Source organism: Zootoca vivipara, chromosome 7 (genome assembly GCF_963506605.1).
Source record: "Zootoca vivipara chromosome 7, rZooViv1.1, whole genome shotgun sequence".
Taxonomy (NCBI): Eukaryota; Metazoa; Chordata; class Lepidosauria; order Squamata; family Lacertidae; genus Zootoca; species Zootoca vivipara.
In genome coordinates, this window is record NC_083282.1 from 45,307,422 (window position 1) to 45,331,397 (window position 23,976).

The 23,976-nt window shown below is 45.7% G+C and overlaps 2 protein-coding genes and 1 non-coding gene across 15 annotated transcripts in view; 2 read left to right on the forward strand and 1 right to left on the reverse strand.

Moving 5' to 3' along the window:
* Positions 1 to 11,616, reverse strand: part of CCDC17 (coiled-coil domain containing 17) — a 38,522-nt gene extending 26,906 nt beyond the window's left edge. For 10 of the 12 annotated variants that reach the window (XR_009557912.1, XR_009557909.1, XR_009557908.1 and 7 more), the window contains exons 1-6: positions 11,259 to 11,615; positions 8,692 to 8,829; positions 7,235 to 7,297; positions 6,342 to 6,459; positions 5,404 to 5,563; positions 95 to 214 (exon numbers count right to left, since the gene is read on the reverse strand). Coding sequence is in view for 5 of the 12 variants with exons in the window: in XM_060276952.1 (XP_060132935.1) it covers positions 95 to 214; positions 5,404 to 5,563; positions 6,342 to 6,459; positions 7,235 to 7,297; positions 8,692 to 8,829; positions 11,259 to 11,444 (785 nt within the window). In the remaining 7 variants the exon portion in view is untranslated. Of the gene's footprint in view, positions 1 to 94; positions 215 to 5,403; positions 5,564 to 6,341; positions 6,460 to 7,234; positions 7,298 to 8,691; positions 8,830 to 11,258 lie in introns of all 12 variants that reach the window. The other 2 variants (XR_009557911.1, XR_009557910.1) reach the window with 2 other exon arrangements.
* Positions 11,617 to 15,875: 4,259 nt separating this feature from the next.
* On the forward strand, positions 15,876 to 15,991 carry LOC118089577 (U5 spliceosomal RNA). The gene has a single exon (XR_004693136.1). It is a non-coding gene; the product is annotated as a U5 spliceosomal RNA (small nuclear RNA).
* Positions 15,992 to 16,971: 980 nt separating this feature from the next.
* Positions 16,972 to 23,976, forward strand: part of KIF2C (kinesin family member 2C) — a 31,079-nt gene continuing 24,074 nt past the window's right edge. For both annotated transcript variants that reach the window (XM_035123296.2, XM_035123297.2), the window contains exons 1-3: positions 16,972 to 17,227; positions 19,058 to 19,152; positions 21,328 to 21,432. In XM_035123296.2, the coding sequence (XP_034979187.1) occupies positions 17,164 to 17,227; positions 19,058 to 19,152; positions 21,328 to 21,432 (264 nt within the window). In that variant the 5' untranslated portion in view covers positions 16,972 to 17,163. The remainder of the gene's footprint in view (positions 17,228 to 19,057; positions 19,153 to 21,327; positions 21,433 to 23,976) is intronic.

The window sequence follows — 23,976 nt, forward strand, 5'->3', positions numbered from 1 at the left end:
GAAAGATCTAATAAATTGATATTTTGATAACCAAAATAATTCTGTTTACAGAATATATTGTCCCAGTCAGTCTTGCAGCTCCCTCCCTACTCACTGTATCTCTGAAGAGAGGGGTCCAACTGCTGCAGGAAATGACATCGACTTGAAGACCTTCTTCTCTATGTTGCCCTCAGCACTGTCTGTCTTTCTGTTGGTGGGAGATTTGGGTTTGCTTCTAAAAAAAAATCCCAATAAGCTGTGTGAGTGTCATCTTGCTTCTTTCAATCAGTGATAATACTTGCTTCCCACAATGCTTGAGTCATGGATAGACTCCCTGATATGGTATTTTTGACCTTTTCTGACTCCCTGTTATGTACTGAGCTGAATCCTAGAACAATAGGATTCAGAATCAGCGGGAGCTACCCAATCCAACTCCAGGTGGAAGTGAATCCGCAACCTGATTGGCCTGCTGGAGCAGCCAATCAGGCGGCTGGCAGAAGCGAATCTGCTACCTGATTGGCCTGTAGGAGCAGCCAATCAGGCTGCAGGCAGAAGTCAATCCACAATATAATTGGCCCACAGGTGTAGCCCTGAAGTAGCCAATCACGCAAGGCCCATTGTGTAAATAATGTATATAAGCAGATGGTTTTGGGAAAAGAGCCATTCTTCTTCTCCTCTTCTCCTTGATGACTATGAGCTGAATAAAGAGCATGAAATTCACTCTCGACTCCGAGTACATTTCACTGGCGACGAAGGTGGGATCCTGCTGAGCTGACCGCCACCACGCACTGCACCGCAGCACCGCCACCTGCTGCACCGCTGCATCGCACTGTGCATCCAGGCTTCAGCTCCAGGACCCAAGGAACCCAGAATGGCAACCGACAGCAGCTTCTCGCCATTCAAACCAGCATCAGGAGACTGGGAAGGGTACGCCGCCCGTTTCAACTTCCTCCTGCAAGCGAAAGAAGTCACCAACGATGCCATGAAGAGGGCGACATTCTTCAGCGTCTGTGGAGAGGAGACGTTTGAAATCGCCCGGGCTCTCCTTGCACCTAGAGATGTCGCTACCGTCTCTTACAAAACAATAATGGAACGGCTGAAGGAGCACTTCTCACCACAGCCCTCGGTGGTAGCTTGCCGAAATGCCTTCTACGCAAAGCGGCAAGCCCCGGGGGAAACCATAACTGGGTTTGTGACCTCCCTCCACCAAGCCGCTCGGCTATGCAACTTCTCAGAGTTGGAGAACATGCTTCGTGACCGCCTCGTCGGTGGCCTGAGGGACGAGATGTTGCAACGACGCCTCTACGCCAAAAAAGACCTCACGTTCCAGATTGCTCTGGAGGAAGCCCTGGCAACCGAAGCCGCCGAGAGGTCAACGCAAGAGGCACGACCGGCCCCGCCATCCCAACCGAGGGTCTACCACGAAGACCTCACCGACGAATCCGAATCTGACAGGGAGGAAGTACACCGAGTACAGCGGCGCACTCAAGCAGCACACACACCACAGCAGCCTCGACGAGAAGGAGGGAACTGTGCAAGCTGCGGGGAGAACCACGAGAGGAGGACCTGTCATTTCCGCAACGCAGAGTGCAGGCAGTGCAGAAAATTGGGACACATCGCCCGGGTGTGTCGGGCTCGACTCACCCGTCGACAAGCATCAGATGACCAACCCAGGAGCCCCAGGTCACACGGCACCATGCACCAAGGCAACTCGACGGAGATCACGGACTACCAGGTATTCCAGTTGCCCCATCCCAGCACAGAGAAAATTTATATAGAGGTACAGATAGAGGGAGCCCCATGCCGCATGGAGCTGGACACGGGTTCAACTCTATCCATAATCTCGGCCCGAACATTAAGGGAACTGTGCCCTAATGGGGGTCCCAAACTAAGGCCGGCCCCATTCACCCTCCGGGACTTCCAGAAACGTAAGGTCCCTACAATGGGGGTGGGGACCTTCAGGGTGCAATATCGAGGGCGAAAGCAACAATTGGACTTGCTGGTAGTTAAGGGCCCCTACGTTAGCTTACTGGGACTGGCATGGTTTGGACCTCTGGGGCTAGCCGTTACCGGGGTGAACCGCACTAGCTTACAAGTGGACGTGGACGCCATATGCAAAGAGTTTCCAGGGGTTTTCGATGGGGCATTGGGACGATATACAGGACCCCCCATTGCCCTACAGCTAGACCCCGCTGTACGACCCATCAGGCACAAGGCCCGCCGGGTCCCGTTCGCCCTGAAACCCCGCATAGACGAGGAATTGGACCGGCTCGTGGAGCAAGGAGTGCTGGAGCCGGTGCCCAACGCCCCCTGGGAAACTCCAATTGTCACACCCGTCAAGCCTAACGGTTCGGTCCGCATCTGTGCAGACTACAAATGCACCATAAACAAGGCTCTCACGGCCCATGCATACCCAGTGCCAGTGGTCAGCCATGTCCTCGCCACCCTGGCTGGGTCAAAAATCTTTGGCAAACTGGACTTGGCCCAAGCGTATCAACAGTTGCCTGTGGACGAAGTCACAGCAGAGGCTCAGACGATTGTGACGCACAGAGGGGCATTCAGAGTAAAGCGGCTGCAATTTGGCGTTAGCGTGGCACCAGGCATATTCCAGAATTTAATGGACTCTCTCCTTAAAGGGATTCCTGGCGTCACCCCTTTCTTCGATGATGTACTGATCGCCGGGCCCACACCAGAGGAATTTGAGGACCGCCTCCGCTCCGTCCTGCACCGTTTCCAGACGGCGGGCCTCAAGGTGAAGCGGGAAAAGTGTTTACTGGGAGTGCCGCAGGTGGACTTTCTGGGATTTAAGGTGGACGCAGAAGGGGTCCATCCAACCGGTGACAAGGTACGGGCCATTTGTGAGGCCCCAGCGCCCAAGAGCAAGCCCGAACTTCAGTCATTCTTGGGACTATTGAACTTTTACCATGCCTTCCTTCCCCATAAGGCAGCGGTAGCGGAGCCCCTACACAGACTCCTAGATAAAAGGGCCCCTTGGGTGTGGGGCCAGCGACAAAGGGCCGCATTCCAGGCAGTCAAGGACTTGCTCGTCTCGAACTCGGTCTTGGCACACTTCGACGAGAGGCTGCCAGTGGTGCTGGCATGCGACGCCTCTCCCTATGGCATCGGCGCTGTCCTGGGACACCAACTCCCGGATGGAAGAGAGGTGCCGGTGGCATACTTCTCCCAGACGCTTGCTGCAGCCGAACGAAACTACAGATTGACAAGGAGGGTCTGGCAATCGTGAAGGGCGTAAAAAAATTCCATGATTTCTTGTACGGGCGGCCCTTTACCATAGTGACTGACCACAAGCCGTTGCTTGGCCTGTTTGCCCCCGAGAAGCAGACCCCCCAAGTGTTGTCTCCACGTGTCCTCAGGTGGTCAATTTTCCTTGCCGGCTACCAGTATGCACTAATCCACCGCCCTGGGAAGGCGATGGGCCACGCAGACGCCCTCAGCAGGCTACCACTACCAGAAACAGGCCCCGACCCAGCGCCTGCGCAAGAGGTTATGACCCTGGAGCTGCTTCCCGACCGACCCATTCAGGCACAAGAAGTTGCGCACCATTCCACAAAAGATAGGGTCATCTCCCGGGTCCTGGACTGGGTGTGGCGAGGATGGCCCAGCAGCAGCCCCGGGCCAGAATTCGCCGGCTACACAAACCGCAAACATGAACTGTCGGCCCACAAGGGGTGCCTGTTATGGGGAAGCAGGGTTGTTGTTCCCCAGCCCCTCCGCAAAAGGGTCCTTACAGCCCTACACGAGACACACCCAGGGGTAGTGAGGATGAAGGCACTTGCCAGGAGTTATGTGTGGTGGCCGGGGATTGACAGAGAGATAGAGGCCTGGGTCCAACACTGCCAGACCTGCCAAGAATCCCGCCCGGATCCCCCAAGGGCCCCAGTCCAGCCCTGGGAGTCCGCCCGACATCCATGGTCACGCTTGCACGTGGACTTCGCTGGCCCCTTCCAGGGAAAAACATTCTTCATAGTGGTGGATTCCTACACCAAATGGCTGGAGGTCGCACTGGTACCGTCCACTTCTACGGCGGCAGCCATCCGGGTACTACGTAAGCTTTTTGCAACCCACGGGCTCCCTGACACCCTCGTCTCGGACAATGGAACCGCATTCACGTCAGAGGAGTTCCAGACCTTCACAGCGCAGAACGCCATCCGCCACATCCGCTCAGCACCATTCCACCCTGCCACCAATGGCCAAGCGGAGCGCATGGTGCGGACCACCAAGGACAGCCTCCGCCGCATGACACAAGGGGACTGGGAATACCGCCTTGCCGCATTTCTTCTAGCACAGCACAGCACCCCAAGCACAACGACGGGCCGGAGCCCAGCTGAACTACTAATGGGCCGGCGCCTTGCAACTAGACTGGACCGACTTCACCCCGACAGAGCTCAGGATGAGGTAGTGGTGGGGAAAGGCAGGAACCCCCGGACATTTGTGGCCCAGGACGCAGTGTACGCAAAGAATTTTGGGGCAGGCCCAGCATGGGTACCCGCCACAGTCACCAAGGTGACCGGTCCCGTGTCGTACGAGGTACTAACGGAAGGGGGGCAATGTTGGCGCCGCCACTGCGACCAGCTACGGTGACGATTCCCAGGAGGAACCCGGGAGGAGAGCGGGACAGAGGGGTCCCAAGGGGACAGCAGGGCAGTGAGGCCTGTAGAGCGAGAGGGGTGGGCAGGGGAAGCAGAAGCAGTAGGCACAGAGGGGCGCCCCGAGGCTGGAAGGACACCGGAACCAGAGCCACAACCTAGTGGTTCAGTGGCGCCAGACCAGACAGCCCCGGCACAGCCAGCAGCCTCGGAACACGAGCCAGAACCAGAACCCCTGACCAAGGAACACCCCAGGCCACAACGCACACGGAGGCGGCCAGCAGACCTTGGGGACTACGAATGCAACTTCCCGGGCAGGACTGGAACTTAGAGGGGAGGGGTGTTATGTACTGAGCTGAATCCTAGAACAATAGGATTCAGAATCAGCGGGAGCTACCCAATCCAACTCCAGGTGGAAGTGAATCCGCAACCTGATTGGCCTGCTGGAGCAGCCAATCAGGCGGCTGGCAGAAGCGAATCTGCTACCTGATTGGCCTGTAGGAGCAGCCAATCAGGCTGCAGGCAGAAGTCAATCCACAATATAATTGGCTCACAGGTGTAGCCCTGAAGTAGCCAATCACGCAAGGCCCATTGTGTAAATAATGTATATAAGCAGATGGTTTTGGGAAAAGAGCCATTCTTCTTCTCCTCTTCTCCTTGATGACTATGAGCTGAATAAAGAGCATGAAATTCACTCTCGACTCCGAGTACATTTCACTCCCCTATTCCACCCTCAAGATAGGGAATGATATTGGGCTTCTCCAGCCTTTGATGGAACTCCATCCATTCCCAGAAATGGTCCCTCTTTGAGCCTTACCTGGTCTCTGCTGATACCTGCAGGAGTTCTACCTGTTCCCGCAGAGCATCCAAAGCCTGTTGGTTCTTTCCCTCCTGGGTAGTCAACTCCACCAGCAGCTGTTCAATATGAGATGTAGCTGAGTTCCCTAGTTTCAGTTCGGACAGGCGCTTATGGATCTCTGGATCAACAGAAAATTTGACACACTTTATTGGAACACCTAGACCAAGTCAACATATTTCCAGAGGCTCCCGGAATTGGATTTCTGTGCAAAATATAGATACATCATTTCTGTCCATCATCCTGTATCAGACACCTGATCTGCCCAGCTGAGAACACTTTATACCTGATGAGTTAATATACATGCCTCTGTGCTAGTTCTCATAAACATCTGATAAGGAAAGCAAACCTGCTCTTTATCTGTACTAAAGATTGCAGATGTGTGCTTATTATTTAATATCCCCCACCCCCACCCTGCTGGGAAAAAAAATACATACAGAAAACTTGCATATCAGGGAGAAGGCTAGGGTAGATATATATTCCCTGAAATGATAGTCTTCTATATGCAAAATGGGTTTTGTGTTATTTTTTTGTAGGGAGGAGAATTCAGTCACAAAAATCTTCACGCACAGTCTGAAGTGGAACAGTCCAGACACAGGCTTACCATGACACCTGCTGTTTCTGAGGACTTGGCTTATGCATCCTCCAAATATACATAAGTAGACAAGAAAGCTCTCAAGTACAAAATTGGCTGTCTTTAGTACTTGTGGATGGGTCTAACTGTCTCCTTCCCTTCTGTAGAACTTGTGGTATCATGAGCCTTGTGTATCAGGCCTGGCCATTTGCTGGATAGTGGTGGTTGTTTGCTCATCCTTTATTGTTTTGAACTCCAGGTCATTCCCTTTACCTGAACTAGAAGCAAGAAGGCAGTAATCTAGTAGGTACTCTCATTCTCTTACCATCCCTCTGCTGCTCCAGGTACTGGTTTCTGGCCTGGATATCTGCCAAATGGCGCTCATGTACTTCTGCCATTTGCTGTTGGCGCTGCCAGTATTCCCGTTGGTGTCTGTCGTTATCCTAGGGGTCAAGGAAAGATTACAAGTTTGATATGTTTGATATGTTTGTTCTGGAGCCAGTGATGCAATGCTTCAGAGCTAAATGCCCATGAGAAATGGTATGTTGTGGTTAATTAATTGTAAATTCCAGAAGCAGTGATCTCGGCATGCCCTCTACTGAATGCCTGCATGATTTAGTGGCCGAGTGCTGGGCTTAGATGTGAGAAACCCAGATTCAAATCTCCATTCAGCTTTGGGCAAATCACACTCTCTATCAGACTAGCTTGCTCCCTAAGTGGTAAAGCTTAAAACTGTTCTCTAAATTCCTTGTGAGGATAGACAGGACATAGCCATTACAAAAATAATAATATCACATTGGAATGGATTTCAAATATTTATCTCATGAACAACTACCACTAGCATATAATGCCCTGCTTGCAGGATTTGCATTGGCTACTAATCTGTTACCAGGACAGGTTATTCTTTATATACCCAGTGGATCACTGTGGTCAGTGGGAGAGTTTCTTCTGCAAATTCCAAAGATCTCATGTCTGCTCCACAGTAACTCAGAGCAGAGCTTTTAGTGTGGCTTCCCCTGTTCTAAGCTATGACAAGTGTCTACGATCTACACTTTCTGGTCTGAAAATGAGACAGCACAGGAAAGAGCTCCATATGGCAAGGAGTTTCTGTAAAGTTCTTTCCTTACACAATTCTGGCAATTTTAAGCACTCCACTCCAGAATTAAAACTGCTAGAAGCCTGCAGCATGTTTTTAGAAGTATTCAATCACGGTTTTACCTCTGCCTGGAATGTCCTGAATGTAGGAAGAGTGTCTTCCAGTGACATCCTCAGTTTGTGAAACTGAAAGGGAAGAATTCTTTTAGTGACATATTATTATTATTATTATAATTACTACTACAATTTATTGCCCAATTTATTACTTCACCCCAAAGTTCAGGGTTACAACAGTTACAACACAATATTAAAAATATATTGAAATAACTTATTCAAGTTCTGGGTGCTAATTAGGGTTTGTTTATTGTTTTATTTAAGGTTGCCAGCTAATTTTCTGACAGGACTGTTGTGCCTTCTGCTGTGGGTTAAGCAGAAATGTTACATGCAAAGCTTTTCCATCACTCTGTCTCCGTGACAGGAAAGGTTTCACCTGCTGAATTTCTTACAGCTGTCCAAAGAGGCCTACACTTCCACTGCCAATCTTGCCGTTGGCACATCATATAGAGAAAAGAGCTGGCTCTCTTCTATTATTATTATTTTTACCGCTGGGGAATACAAAGCTAGTAGAATTTCAGGTGAAACCTGAGAAAAAATTAACACTAACAGCCAAATTATCTGAATCTATAAGCCAATGATGCATACAACCTTTTCCATGCTGCTGTTTCTAATTGACCTTTCTAATGGCATAGCTGCCAAGTCTCCTGTTTTTCACGGAAAACCCCCGTATTTTAAAACGTTTCCCGCTTGCAGCCTGGATTGGAAAAAATCCCGTAAATCCCCCGGATTTCCTACCTGCCAGGGAGGCTCCATTTTGGGTCCTGGCGGTGTCCGATTTCTGGTGCCCAGACATGGGTAGCGTGGTGCCGGAAGTCGCTTCTACATGCGTAGAAGCGACTTCCGGTGCCGCTGTGCCCATGCCTGGGCACTGAACATCGGGAAGAGCGGCACCGGGAGTTGCTTCTGCACATGTCTGGACATGCGTAGAAGCAACCTCCGGTGCCGCGCTACCCATGTATGGGCACCGGAAATCGGGTGGTGCCGGCACCGGAAGTTGCTTCTACGCATGTCCAGACATGCATAGAAGCGACTTCCAGTGCCACGCCGCTGCTGATCCTGCATTTTTCAGCGGGAGACTTGGCAGCTATGTCTAATGGTAAGCTTGTCAAGTGCTCTAAAAACACATCTAGCGGGAGATTGCAACTTATTGTCCCTTGGCTCAACTGAAATGTTGGAGCTTCCCGAAATACTTGTAAGAAGTGCATAATCTGAAAGCTATAGTTGTGACGGAGTACTCAGATGATGTGCCCTTTGCTTCAACAGCTCAATTTGTCATTTGTAGTAACAAACAAACAAACAAACAAACAAACAAACAAACAAACAAAGGCATCAGAGATGAGAGAAAATACCCTAAGTGTTTGAATGAATTATACTACTAAATAGCCTAAAGTAGTTAAGAATGGAAGTTCTATGCACAGAAACCGTGATGGAGCAAAGATCTGAGCTCCTCTCTTCTGCAGTACCTCTTCAGTCAATTTCTTCAAGGCCTGGCTGTCTGAAACGCTTCCTTTATGATCAAAGCTTCTGGAGTGGTGTGCTTGTTCCTCATATTCCCCATCCAAGTGTTGCTGCTTCTTTTTTGGTGCTTGTAGCTGATGATGCTGTGCCATAGAAGCAACCAGCCAGAAAATAAAGTAAATAAATGGAAGGGGGTGTCAGGAAAATACCGGTATATTGTTACTCAAATGCAAATTCGTGGAAGCTGAAATATCTAAACAGAAGGCTCCAAAACCCTTTCAGTCCCTGAAACACCTTGAAACTGGGGTGGGGGAAAATTTAGGCACACCTTCCTCCTTCTGCTGTATTTGTACATACACAGGAAATATTTTAAAATATTGATGGCTTTTTTTGTATGGCTGGAAAAGCCTTATACAGTGAGGGGGGAAAGTATTTGATCCCCTGCTAAATTTGCCAATTTGCCCTCTGACGAAGAAATAACCAGTCCATTTTAATGGTAGGTTTATTGTAGCTGTGAGAGACAGAATGACAACAGGAAAACCCCCAGAAACCCAGAAGACGAAAGTCAGAGATTGATGTGCATTATAATGAGTGAAAGAAGTATTGGATCCCCTATCAACCAGCCAGATGTCAGGCTACCTGGTATCTTCACTGTATGTAACGAGCTGAGATTAGAAGCACCTGCTGTAAGGGAGAGGTCTTACCTGTTATCCCAGCTCATGACAGTACCTGTACAAAAGACACCTGTCGACAGAAGCAATCAATCCAGCAGATTCCAAAGTAGCCACCATGACCAAGACCAAAGAGTTGTCCAAGGATGTCAGGGACAAGATTGTAGACCTGCACAAGGCTGGACTGGGCTACAAGACTATTGCCAAGCAGCTTGGTGAGAAGGTGACAACAGTTGGTGCAATAATTTGCAAATAAAGAAACACAAAATAACTGTCAGCCTCCCTCGGTCTGCAGCTCCATGCAATATCTCATCTCGTGGAGTTGCAATCAGGCCCGTCCTAGCCATAGAGGCTAGTGGCGCGGAGAACCACGGCGCCGGGCGCTGGGGGGCGCTGGAAGGGCGGCAAGTGAGCGCAGGGTTCCGGCGATCTGGCCAGGACTGTGTTCCTTCTCCGAGGACTCCGTGCTGCACCTCCTTCTCATTTCCCCAGCGCTGGGTTCCGCTCAGTCAAGCTTTGCCACCAGCGTGCGCACAGCGCCCAAGCAGCTCTTGCTGGTCCCGCGGTGCGCGCGCTGGAGGCAAAGCTTGACTGAGCGGAACCCAGCGCTGGGGAAACGAGAAGGAGGTGCAGCGCGGAGTCCTCGGAGGTGGCCTCCCGCTGCTGCTGCGGTCCGCTTGGCACTCCCAGGCCCTTGGAGAGGCTCTGGAGGGGGGCTCTGGAGGGACCTAGCGCCAGGGCGCTGGATGGGCTTAAGACGGCCCTGGTTGCAATGATAATGAGAACGGTGATGAAGCAGCCCAGAACTACACGGGGGGGACTTGTCAATGATCTCAGGGCATCTGGGACCATAGTCACCCTGAAAACAGTTGGTAACACACTACGCCATGAAGGACAGATCTTGCAGAGCCCGCAAGGTCCCCTTGCTCAAGACAGCACATTTATAGGCCCATCTGCAGTCTGCTAATGCACATCTGAATGACCCAGAGGAGAACTGGGTGTACGTGTTGTGGTCAGATGAGACCAAAATCGAGCTCTTTGGCATCAATTCAACTTGCCGTGTTTGGAGGAGGAGGAATGCTGCCTACAACCCCAATAACACCACCCCCACCATCAAACATGAAGGGGGACATATGCTTTGGGGGTGTTTTTCTGCTAAGGGGACAGGACACCTTCACTGCATCGAAGGGACAATGGGCGGGACCATGCATCGTCAAATCTTGGGTGAGCACCTCCTTCCCTCAGCCAGGGCATTGAAAATGGGTCAAGGATGGGTATTCCAGCATGACAATGACCCAGAACACATGGCCAAGGCAACAAAGGAGTGGCTCAATAAGAAGCACATTAAGGTCCTGGAGTGGCCTAGGCAGTCTCCAGACCTTAATCCCATTGAACATCTGTGGAGGGAGCTGAAGGTTCAAGTAGCTACACATCAGCCTCAAAATCTTACTGACTTGGAGAGGATCTGCAGAGGAGTGGGACAAAATACCTCCTGAGATGTGTGCAAACCTGGTGGCCACCTACAAGAAACGTCTGACCTCTGTAATTGCCAACAAGGGTTTTGCCACCAAGTACTAAGTCATATTTTGCAAAAGAATCAAATACTTATTTCACTCATTATAATGAACATCAATCTCTGACTTTTGTCTTCTGGGTTTCTGGGGTTTCTCCTGTTGTTACTCTGTCTCTCACAGTTACAATAAACCTACAATTAAAATTATGGACTGGTCATTTCTTCATCAGGGGGCAATCGGGCAAATTTAGCCGGAGCTCAAATATTGCCACACTATATATCAATGGGATCAGCAAAATTGCAGCACATAATTTCCCCCCTGCAGCACACAAGCCAGTAGGTCCCAAAATGTTGGGGGAAAGTCTAACAAACATTGCCTGGTCTTTACCATTCTGTTTGGAGTCTCTGCTTTCTTAGGTTCTTTCCCCTTACAGAGGGCTTGCCTGTTTCGGTATCTGGCATCAGATGCAGTCTCCTCTCCAATGCAGAATTTTTCCATGTGCTTCTCTAGCAGCCGCCTGGAGCGGAACCCCATCCCACAGCTGGCACAGTGGAAAGCCACCAGATCCGTCATCACGAGGAGTGACTACTGCTGCTGCTGTTCCACAAAGGGTGGTGTTTATTTGGAAGGCTCTGGACACTAGTTCTTCCTTGCAGTAAAGGACTAGAACAGCATATGGGGTTTCTATAGTTGCTATGCTGGTAGCTGGCAGGTGGTGCTAGCCTGCCAAAATGATGCAGTGAAGTAGCCCAGAGTGATTGGAATAATCACCATGGCAGTAGCTACTGTTTATGTTTGCTGTTACCTAAGATCTGTTAAGGAGAGGAGATCTGTGTGTGCACAGTAGTACCTGGTCTCTATTTGCTTTTTAGATTTCTGACAGACTGGTCTTGCTTGGGTAGTCCAATATCAGGCTCATTGCACGTAGAGACCAGGGTACCAAGCGGGGGGTGTAGAAAATCAATTAAGTCATTTGCAGGCAGGCTTGCTACTCCCTGTGGGGTAATAGATTTGCCCTTGTTTGGGGTCCCCGGCTCCATTCTCCCGTCTATTTGTTCTTTGTGGCACACAGGCCCAGCATCAACACAGGCAGCACCTATCCTGGTGCATAGCGATGTACGGGTCAGATTGGTGAATACCCTTGTAAAATAGATGTACCATTTTCTTGTACGGTTTCTTAGTTTTAGGATCTTTGCAACGAGATGGGCAGATCTAAAATTAATAACCATACGTCTCATATAAGGTCCAGAAGGCAACCATGAGATGTCCACGATATCTACGGGTCGTAGTGTCTGCCCCAACAGTTGGGTCAGGGAATTTGCAACCGAGTGTTTATCCACCCATTTGTTATAGTTCAAAGGGTGGTTTCCCACCAGTACTGCAAGTTTGTTGTTTTGGAGTTGCAGACTTGAGTTTTGTACATGGTTGGGCAGGCATCTCATTTGTTTTGGTGCAAGGTTGGCCTGCACACTTGGGCAGGGATGAGCGGAGTTTGCAATATTGTTAAGCTGAGGAAGTGAGGGGGGGCAACTGAACAGGCCAAGGACTTTTTCAAGCTTCTTTTCGATCCCATCCAGCCTTTTATATAAGTTGGTGATGGTATGTGTTATCAACTCAGTCTGGCAGATTAGCAGTTCCAGTGCCTCTCGGTCCTCGTTTAACTGGGCTGGTGACTGGGATAATTCAGGTGAAGTTTTTTGCAGGGACTCGAGAGTCTGTTCCTTCTGTTCCTTCCTACACAGGCTCGAGGCTAGTTGTGGACCATCCACAATGCCGGTAGGCTCCTCATGAGCTGTACTGGGAGCAAGGACCTCGTAACTGTTTGCGGTAGGGAAGTTTCTACAGATCTCATTTAGGTCATTGTCAGGCAGGAAATCCCTGATATTTGTCTGTTTTTTGGCAGTGCTCGTTGCTTCATTGGAATGCTGCCTGCAACGTTTCTTCCCTCTCATACCGGCAAGAAGATAAGGAGAAAATTTCTCGAAACTGCAGGGTCAGGGCAGGTTGTGCTGTTAATGAGCCCCGCTCCCTTTAACAGTCTTTATCTACAGCGTTATCTTGCAGATTTATGGGAGAAGTAGAAATAATCTGAACCATAAAACCATAAAACTTCTAAAATAAACGCCCTAAGGCATCTTAGAGCCCTTAAAACCCTTCAAAACAGAAAATAAAAACAAAAGCTTTACCGAGCATAAACAAGGCTACCGTTCACGTCGCCATCTTGTTTTCATTGTTTTTTTATTCAAGGGGAGGGCAACTGGTGATCCCAGCACTAAAAGCTTTTGTTGGTAAAGTGATTCCCCAGATGTTATATGGGGTAGAACTCTGGGGATGGAACCAGAAGCTGCTAGAACGGCTTGAAATCTTCCAAAATTTTTATCTCAGAAGAATTCTAGGCCTCCCTCAGAGTACTCCGGCAGCTTTCCTAAGAGTGGAAGTAGGATTACCTTCTGTGTCTGCCAGGGCCCACTTAAGATTTCTGCGTTTTTTCACCAACCTCGCAGATGCCTCGAACACCTTATTGGCCAAACAAGCCTTTGTATCTTTACAACATAATACTACTTGGCGTCAAAACCTATTAGATATTCTATCCAGATACAATCTACCTGAGTTTAATACTCTCAAACTGTGGAGCCCTGATAAAGTTCGGGAATGGATATTTGAAAAAGACGCCTTTTTGGACACCACGAAGATAAAAAACTCTGGGTTTTGCTACTGGTTTCCCCGAGTAAAAGCAGTCAAAATCTGTGCCAACTACTTGGTGGAGATCACTGATCCCACCCTTCGGAGAGCTTTTACTATGGTGCGGTTTCAAACATTGCCAACTGCATATTTGACCGGTAGATTCACAAAAACCCCAGTAGAACATCGTCTATGCCCTTGCCTTATGAAAATTAAAGAGGATCTTATACATTACCTCCTCTATTGCCCCATTTATTCGGGCTTTAGAGACGCAATGCTGCAAATTATACCCAACTCCATAATCAATCCTGAAGACAGAGTAAAATTTTTGTTGGTTGATGCAAACCCACGTATTACCCATGCGGTAGCGGTTTTTGTGATGAAGGCCATGAAAGCCAGGGAAAGATTTATAGATGACAATGTAAAGACCCCTTCATCGTCTGTTTAACTCGTTGCTTGTTTTCCTTCTCTTCGTGTTTTGTGGGATGAAGGTCTTGTTGGGATATTATGAAATGGATTTTAATATTTTTAATTATTGTTGTGTTGATATTTGTGTACAGGCATGGTCCTCACAATAAACGGATTTGATTTGATTTGATTTCTGACAGGGCCCTTTCTGTGATAACACTCTACAATATCTGGTCTGAATTGTGTGCTACTGTGAGCCTAGTCCACAAGCACCTCAAGAAAAAAGTTTATGTGCATATAGTCCACTCCTAACTAAAAGTTTATGACATGGAAAGGTGTAATAATAAAAAAGCCTAAAGTAAATACAATACATAATATGAACCAAAACAGTAAGAGCTGTTACAGGGAAACTCTAAGTGTAATCTGAGAATGCATGAAGGAGCTGGGTGTCAGCCATCTCTCTGCATCAATCACTAGAGGGGAGGGAGAGTTAAGGAGAGTGTATGTTCCTAAAGCAATTCCATTCTTCTTCTGTTGTTTATATGCAGGGCAATAAAGGCTGTCCCTACACTCTGGCATTCGTGCATACATGGGTTTGTTTCCATGCACACATTTGTGCGCCTTTGACTTGGAAAAAGTTCAGAAAGGGGCAGCCAAAATGATAAATGGGATGGAGCAACTCACCTGGGAAGAAAGGTTGCACAGCATTTGGGACTTCTTAGTTTAAAGAAAAGGTGAGTAAGTGGTGATATAATAAAAGATTATAACATTATACATGGTATGGAGAAAGTGGATAAAGAAAAGATTTTCTTCCTCTCTCACAACACTAGAACTCAAGGACATCCAATGAAGTTGAATGTTTGGAAGATCTGGAACAGATAAAAGTAGTTTAAATATGCAGCACATATTTAAACTAAGGAACTTGCTCCCACATGACACATTGATGGCCACCAGCACAGGGAAAATGTATTTATGGGGAGTGTGATAACCCTAAAAGAAACTGCAGAAACAGACCCAAGTACTGGTATCATAGAATCATAGAAATTGTAGAATTGGAAAGGACTCCCAAGGGCCATCTAGTCCAACCCCCTGCAATGCAGGAATCTCAACTAAAGCATTAATGACAGGTGGCCAGCAGTGCTAAAAACCTCCAGTAAAGGACAATCCACAACCTTCTCAGGGAGTCTGTTCCACTGTCAAACAGCTCTTACTGTCAAAGTGCTTCTTGATGTTTAGTCAGAATCTGCTTTCATGTAACGTGAATCCATTGGTTTGGGTTGGCAACTTTGTTATTGCTGAGTTTGAGACTAGAATTTGAAAAGTGTTTTTTTTTGTTGCAAATATGATATTGTTTAGTATGAAATCCTTTTTTGAAAAAGGGCATTTTTTTCTTCCTTGGAGATGATAGATTGAAAAGAAACTAATCATTAGTGTGTTGTTATAGCTAAGTGTAGAATATTATGTGCCTTGCTACTTGCTGCGTGTTAGTTACATTGCTCACTACGTAATTATCCAGCAGGATCACTTTTCAAGTACCGTATGTAGAAAATTGAACCGCCTTTGTGAACAAGACTCAACACGTCTGTAGTAGCAAAGGAAGCCACTGAGAGATATGGGCATCCGCCCGCTGCTGACGGCTTGGGCGAGGGCGGGGCGTAAAGCAGGAAGAGTTTGTGAGCTTATTTTGCATTTCGTCACAACCATAATGCAGTGCGCTGAATTAATTGTTTTATCTGTATTTTCTGTTTATTTTTGTTGTGAAATATTATATGTGCTGATTCTAAAAGCAAGTAGAAATTCCGGAATAGAACTCATTTTTGAAAAGCAAGACTTTAACCCTTGGTTTAAAGGAGTTGCTATCACCTAAGAAACAGGCGTGGTTACTCCAGCAAATCTACCACGGTACTTAAATTCATACTCTGGTTTCTCTTCAGATCGTATAAATCTTTCGCCTTTTACTAAAGATTTCCGTGGAGAGGAACAGTTATGAGTTTACAACTAATTTTTTGAGGCCCCGCTTCGGTGGGGCTACATTTTCGTTGTTAAAAATAGATTTGAATGCTTACTAACTTCAAAAAAGCCAGCATGCATAAACGGCATTGTTAAAAGAATGATTCTGTACGTTTCTTTGAATGCCGACCCATAGCGCAGTCTTACACGTGTTTAGCCGGAAGCAAGCATTTTTAAAGTCTGTTTATTTCTCATTACAGGTAGGTAGCCGTGTTGGTCTGAGTCGAAACAAAATAAAAAAATTCCTTCAGTAGCACCTTAAAGACCAACTAAGTTTTTATTTTGGTATGAGCTTTCGTGTATCTGATGAAGTGTGCATGCACACGAAAGCTCATACCAAAATAAAAACTTAGTTGGTCTTTAAGGTGCTACTGAAGGAATGCATGCACACGAAAGCTCATACCAAAATAAAAACTTAGTTGGTCTTTAAGGTGCTACTGAAGGAATTTTTTTATTTTGTTTATTTCTAAGTTAATCACGATTTACTGTACAGTATATCAATGAATGCCGGAAATGTACCGTTCCGATCGGTAGCCCATCGGACTTGGGGAATGCTGTGCAAGTGCCCCCTCCGCCACAAAACAAGGGGGTTGTGTATCTCAGGCAGCCCATTTTGTAAGGGTGTTAAGTGAATAAAAACGGAAGGCGGGGTAAAATGCCATGAATACGATATGTGCATAATATTGCATTGGCAATCGTCGCGAGATTCCCATAGATTCAAAAAAAGGAAAAGTTGTATACCAAAAAGCAAAAACAAATGAATCGGGCAAAACGCAACAAGGTTGAAAACAGGAAAGTTAAAAATTACGAGATACCAATTAATCTGCACTAAAAGACTCCGGTCATTCTACCTATATACGGTAGCTGCTTCTCCATCACAAGAGAGGACATTTCCCCCTTAGAATGCTTCTCCGGGTAGGCTCCGTGTCATTAATTTTGGCTTGCACGTGTAAATCTCCAGAATACATGGGGAAACAATTAGGGGTTGGGCTCCGCAAGTCGTAGACGTAGGTTTTTTTTTTTGTAGGCGTTTACGTCACCTGACGGACGTAGCTTCCCGGCAGGCTTTGCGGCGCGCCCCGTTCAAAACGGCGGCAGTTGATTCGGTGCTTCTTTTCGATACCGGTCTGTGAACTGAGAGGTGCTCCTTTTTTTTTTTGCTGACGTTAGAGAACCAGACTTTTCCAGTACTATGGACCCAAGCGCTTATAGATGCCTTCAGCCCGGGTTATTGATTAATATTCAGCGTAGCAATGGTAAGTAAAGGACCAGAGCCTGACAAAAATCGCGGTCTGTTTAGGTGTGTCTTTTTCCTCTTGCCGTAGCCAAAGTTTTCTGCATCTGGGGCTTTGTAGAATTAATGCGCATGCGCTGTAGTTCTCCTCGCCTTCCTTCTGGCGTGCAACGGAAATTACTGATAGGAAGGAAAGAACCCAGCATATAGCCAGATAAAGAAGCCCCTGCTTGGTTTTTATTTCATTATACATTATATCTACCACCTTTCTTCCGCCATGGAAGCCAAGAGGGCGTGCCACGCTGTTACCAGGTGGCCTCCCATCCGGGCACTGACCATCCTCAGACTTGTTTAACAGCAACAAGTTTCCCTCATGCAGTAGAGCTGCCTCAGACGTTGCGTAGTTGAATACAAACCTGGTGAAATTCTTTCCCTCCCCGACACTCCAATGCTAATAAGATGAGGCGTTTCCGTTAGTAATTTGAGTTCCAGGCTGTTAAGGGCTTTATAGGTTAATAACATAACTCTGAATTGTGCCTATAAGCTAACAAGCAGCTAATGCAGCTGTTCATAGGATCACTTTGCCTCAGTTTATAGTGAACAGTTAATTTTACAAAATGGTTTTAAGGACTTTTTCAAACGACTTTTTACATTTAGTTTTTTCCATTTGAGGGCCACATTCCTTTCTGGGCAAATTTACAGGGGCCAGAGGCATGGGGATAGCCATGGTATGTTAGGGGGCAGAACGTTAAGTATTTTTTTTTATTTGGGGGTGGGGTGGGGGCAGGTGCAAACCTTGGCCAGAGGCAAAAGTGGACAGATAAGAATTTGGAACCCTTTGTACAGTAGGCTACTGTATATTCCAGCCACCAAAAGCTAAGAGGTTTGTCTATCCACACATGCTTTTCTGGATGGAAAGATGTGTGCAAGAGGCATTACAGTACGTACAGTATCACATTTCAAGGATACATTTCAGCCAGACAAAAGCACTCAAAGTGGGTGCCGAACAGAGCCTGGGGAGAGTCCCAAGGGCTGGTTAGAGAAGCTAGGAGAATCACCTATGCCCCCCTTGGCTGGGGATTTCTCACCTCTTCTGCAGACACTTTTCTAAAATGAATTTTGAGCTTTGGATATAAGAAGGCATATTCTGTGGTAATGGTACTACCTGGAAACTATCAACAGTAGCTAGCAGAGGTATAACTAACCGTGGTTTTTTTGGGGTGTGTGTGCCAAAAAACCACTGAGCTTCTCTAGGAATAGTAGTAGGGCTGAGCCATATATTGATATATCATCTAAAACCAGTTTGATGTTCATTTTGTGATACTTGTTTCATAGTTTTTCACCTGGCAATATATTGCGAATCATGATGTATCTGTGTGTGCACTATGCAAAAATCATGATGCGGGAAGAACCGTGAAGCCAGTCAATGCCTCTACATAGCTCCATCCTTATTTCAGACTGTGATATATCCTTATTTCCTACATCGTAGGGCATGTTAGTGTGTAAAACATGGTTTTGTCCAAGTTGGTGTTAAGGGGTTGATAGTCATAAAACTTAACAAACTTATTAAGACTGTCAATGAAGTGACCCAGGGAGAAGAGAAAGAATTACTGCAAAAAAATTTATATTATCTAGAACTGTCTCTCAAAAGAGGGCAGCAAATCACTATCTATGGCACTCCATTAATACTTTTCTGCTTAGAGTGGAAGCTCACAAATCTGTTTGTACTTTTGTGACAAGTTTCACATTGCATGTTTCGGATTAGTTGATATTTCAAGGCATCTAGTTTCTCTGTGGTTCTCTGATTTGAGGAAACAAGCCTTTTTTGAAATGAATTTCCCCCCCTATTCAGGTGCAGTCCATGGTGCCACAATCAAGACAGTGAGCTTGGAAAAAATGGTGGTATCTGTAGAATGGTCAGAAAATAACGTTGTCAAAGGGAAAGAGGTGAGAATTTGAAATTTATCCCCATTCTTTATTTATGCAGTCAAGCAGCTGAGGCTAAGAGCAACCCTAACCCCTAGATATGTTGGCTGAAGGGAGTTAGGATGATGTGGAGGTGCCTTTCCTCTGGTGGGCAAGGTGTCTAAGCTGCAGACCATAGCTATAGCCACAGAAAACTCCACAGGTGGTTTAACTGCCAGAGAATAAAAAGTAAAATTCCAGATTCTCCCATCACTTGCTCTGCCTGTACAACTTGGTAGACTTTAGAAGTGACAGATTGTCCATCACTTCACTCCCTCTCCACCCCACCCTCCATTTAGGATTGGTAGTCCAATACTGTACATGTTTACATGTAAGTGCTATTGAATTTAATAGGGCCTATGAGCTATTGAGGTGCATACAATTCAGCAATGATTCTCCAGCAATACCAATTGCCTGTTGGCTCCCTTTAGGCATCTGACTAGCCACTGGAGAACAGAATGCTGGGCTGGATTGGTCTTTGTTTTGATCCAGCGAGGTGCTTATGATTGAGTAGACATCATATAAACCATACATTTGGAAATCTTCAATAAATGTTGGTTCAAAACCTACCTCCTGCAACTCGTGGTGCTTTTTTGTCCAAAATTACTAAGAATTCCAACTGCAAAAACTGTTTTGCATGTCTTTAAATGGATATTTGTAGATATACCAATTAAATAAATCATAACCTGCCTTTCCACCATATGATCCTCAAAAATAATTCCTTCTCTACCTCAATCTTGATTCTTTTTTTCATTGACCATTCTTTTTCCTTGTGAGAGTCCCACTTAAACTAAACAGTGTGGTTTTCTACGGTAGGCTAGTGCTTGGCTGACTTCTTTTTTAAATTGAATTCTATAATTCATCTGTGTCAGTAAAATGTGCTATGCAAAGCAAGAGTGCATTCTGGGATCTTACAAATTAAGATGTTGCTGTGTTAAGTGATCTTGATAGTGTACTATTGCTTAAGAACATTATATCTATTCTGTTGGATGAAGCGAAGGACTAACATTCTCTACAAAAATTATCCAGTAGATCAGGCATCCCCAAACTTCGGCCCTCCAGATGTTTAGCCTACAACTCCCATGATCCCTAGCTAACAGGACCAGTGGTCAGGGATGATGGGAATTGTAGTCCAAAACATCTGGAGGGCCGAAGTTTGGGGATGCCTGCAGTAGATCATGACCTACCCTGATAAATGGTATATAATGCAGAAACGATCCTAAAAATAATGACACTCTTTTGCTTAGAAAGTTGTATCATATAGGCTGCAAAACTAATTTACTCATTTGGGAGTAAGTTGTGAATATATTGAGCTCAGTTGAGCCTAGCATTTGAGTAAACATGACTAGGATCAGGCTGAATATTAGCCAATAAGTGTGTATACTAAACACCTACTCAGAGCTTTTTTATCAACCATGAAACAAACTCTTGTTGTGTTAAATGAATAAGAGACAACATTGTGTTAAATGAATAAGAGACAACATTTCCCAACATGGTGTGAGATGTGTAGAAGTTGAGTAGTTGATCTGGAGACTTCAAATTCATACTTACTACCTGCTCTATGGGTGCCTCTGTAGCTCAGGAAAATGACTGTTAGAATATTGCAGCACTAGCAATAGGATTATGATGTCATTCTTAAGGTAAAGCAGATGGGCTGTGGGGCATGACTTATTCACTCTACCTCTGCACATGCACAAAACTAAGGGAGAAATCAGTTGCATAGCCTAACTGATTAGTTTTAGATTAGTAAACACTTCATTTTTTGGAGTGTTAGTCTTTCTAATAATTTGTTTCAGTAAGTAATAATTGCTTTACAAATACTAGGAGCTTATAGTGGAAATCAAGGAATGACTGGGATGTACTAAGATTAGCTACTAGAGATTAAAGCATTTGTAGCAAATGGGATTTGCTGGTGTCTTGTGAAATAAGAGCCTCCTGGAACACTATATTGGTGGGCAACTTGTTTTAATATATTGTTTATCAACTCATGAGAGCTGTAAATTCATTGCTTTAAACTGGTCATGCCAAACAAATTGCTGACTGATGGTCCTGTTGCTTAGGCATGTGGTAGATTGCTTAACACATACCCTTAATGCTGATGATTAATTATGTGGTAAATGGCTCATCCTGTGTTTTGTGTCTGTTTTCCCTTTGCAGATTGACCTTGATGATGTGGTAGCAATAAATCCAGAGCTGTTTACATCTCCAGTTGTTGCTGCTGTGAAAGAAAGCCATCTTGCCCAGGAGAATGTAACCACACAGGTAGGTTATCCTGGAGTTTTTCCTTTGATACTTGCCAAGCAGCAAGAATCTGAACCTATTGAATTTTAAAGATGGTTTGAAACTTAATTAGTTGTTTTTATAGCTTTTAATATTTTACTATTTCATGCTTGCCTCTGTTGATTTGAGGTCTCAAAATATGGATTAACAATGCAAAAGAAGTTTATGTTTTTCAGCATTATTAATTCTTCTTTTAAAAAAATATATTAACAGCATCTCTATTCATGTACTTTCCTGGGGATAATTTCTGATCACCCCACCCCCAAATGTCTTTATTCTATTATCCTCTAAAAGTGCTAATTGAAGCTTTTCTGCATCCCTGTCTTAATACCAGTTACATCACCTGAACAGTGGTGCTGGGAGGAAGCAGTATGGCCAAACTCTCTTGTGATGGAGGAGCAAGACATTGGGTAGAGGAGCCCTAGGGGTATGGATATGCACACTGCCCCAGAGGACTAGGAATGAGGCAATGGCAATTGAAAGGGAAAATCTGAAGGGCAAAGGAGAGAAATGGTGGGGCAATATGTAGAAAGAGCATTTTGGACAGAGTGCTCTTAGGCAAATGGCAAGAGGTAAAGCTAAGGGAATCATGTCCAAAGGCACATGGGGCTTCTGAGTCAGATAATTGCCAAGAGGAGGAAATTGTAGGACCTGCAGCTTTTCCTGAAGGCCTGGATTTGAAAATACTTATTATTCTTCTGTTGTTGGTTGTACAGAAGCCACTGCTCTCCGCTGCTTTGTAGGACTGCCCTACCTGAAGCTTTCTACCACTGTCCAAATTACCTTTTCCCTTGCACTTGCTGCTCTATTGTCATGATCTTGGATTTTCTACCCTTTCACTTCACTATGGCTTATGTGCAGTCAGTTTCTGCTGCTTACCCTGTTCACATTATCATGTAGTTCAGGGGTGCGGAATTTTTGGGTGAGTGGTCCATTCTGGCAGATGGGAAGGGTCGCATAGCTGTCAGTCACTTGACAACAGGTGATTAAAATATAAGCCTCCGGAGCAGGCACAGGCTTGATGCTCGTGCTATAATTCCACAACACAAACTTCAGAGATAAACATCCTCCTTGTTAGGAAAATACAGCAGCAAAGCCTTGTCTACTATGTTAGCACTTCTAGTGCAAAGATTTCCACTTGCACAATGGAACTGTCCCTCGCTCTACCCCCCTCTGGTCTCTCTCCCTGAGCCCACCCCAAATATTCTGTTGAGGGTTGGGGGAACCCCCAGAGCTGATTGCAGGAGGTGCATAGGGAGAGGAGAGAGAAGGGACATTTGTTGCACAGCCAAAAGTCCCTGCACTAACGGAACTGCTCTGTTGGATGCTGTATGTACGGTAATACGTTTCCTTTTAAGACCACATTTTAGTTCTTGGGTCTCTCCTAGAAGTGTATCCATTATACAGAGAAACGTGGTTTTCAATTTTTCTGGTGTTTGCCTTTGTTGGTAGCAGGTTCATCCAAATATATTTTTCAAGCAGTCCTTTAGATCATAGTCATGATGGCAAAATGCTTTGAGTCAAATTCTTATTTTCTCTGCACGTTTAAGACTAGATTCTTGGGCTGCAAATGCTTGAGGCTGACTCATCTGATACTGTAGGGAGCTGCTTTGTGCTCAGTTTGGTTGCTGGAAAAGCAACATACAGATATTAAATCAAGTTCTGCATTCTGATTTGATACAGTTTTTTGTCTCATCGGTCACCTACAAGGAAATAATTATACCTACCTAGTCAGATAGCAGATAGAGCCAGTTAATATAAATGAGGCAGAACAAGGTCTTTTAAAACTTAATCCTAACTAACCATTTCTTCTGCAATTAATTATATTGGTTATTTCCCTAATACTCTCCCTGAGTTTGACAACTTTCTTTTTTAAAGTAGCATTCAGTACTCCTCCTAGCATACATGTTAAAATCTTGCAGTCCGTATTTAATAAAGGCAGTACTATACAGCAGAAACATCATCTGTTTGAGAATCGAACTTAACTTTGCTTCATTCATAGGAATGGTCGGGTGGAAAAAGTGTGGTGGTATTCAAGTACAGTACTTTATCTCCTTTCATAAATAGAAGGGGCTGATATCCAGCAGTACCCATTGGCAAAACAGTATACAGTAGTAGTGCTTTTCACTAATTTCCACTCCTTGTTTCTGTACCACCTACCACCCTATTTTGAATGGTCCCCCCAACTCTCTGGTACATTTTTACAGCAGGTTGGAGAGGCAGGGAAGGAATTTGTATAAATCTTCCTCCCACCCCCTTCAGCAGGAGCACCAAGCATATGAAAACATATCAGCCAAATAAAGTGTTGGCGGTTCTTTAAATGTGTTATAAAACAGGCCAAATGGTTTTAAGCATTTGCCAAACTATTTGTAATGACAATTATGGAATTTTATGAAGATGAAAATGAAAATGGATTTCTTCAGTATAACAAAGCCCTATTCAATTTTCAGTTAGATTCTTTGTGTACCTGGTTTCTGTAAGGTATCATAAGCATGGTTTGCATATGTTCCTTTGCCAGTGTATCCC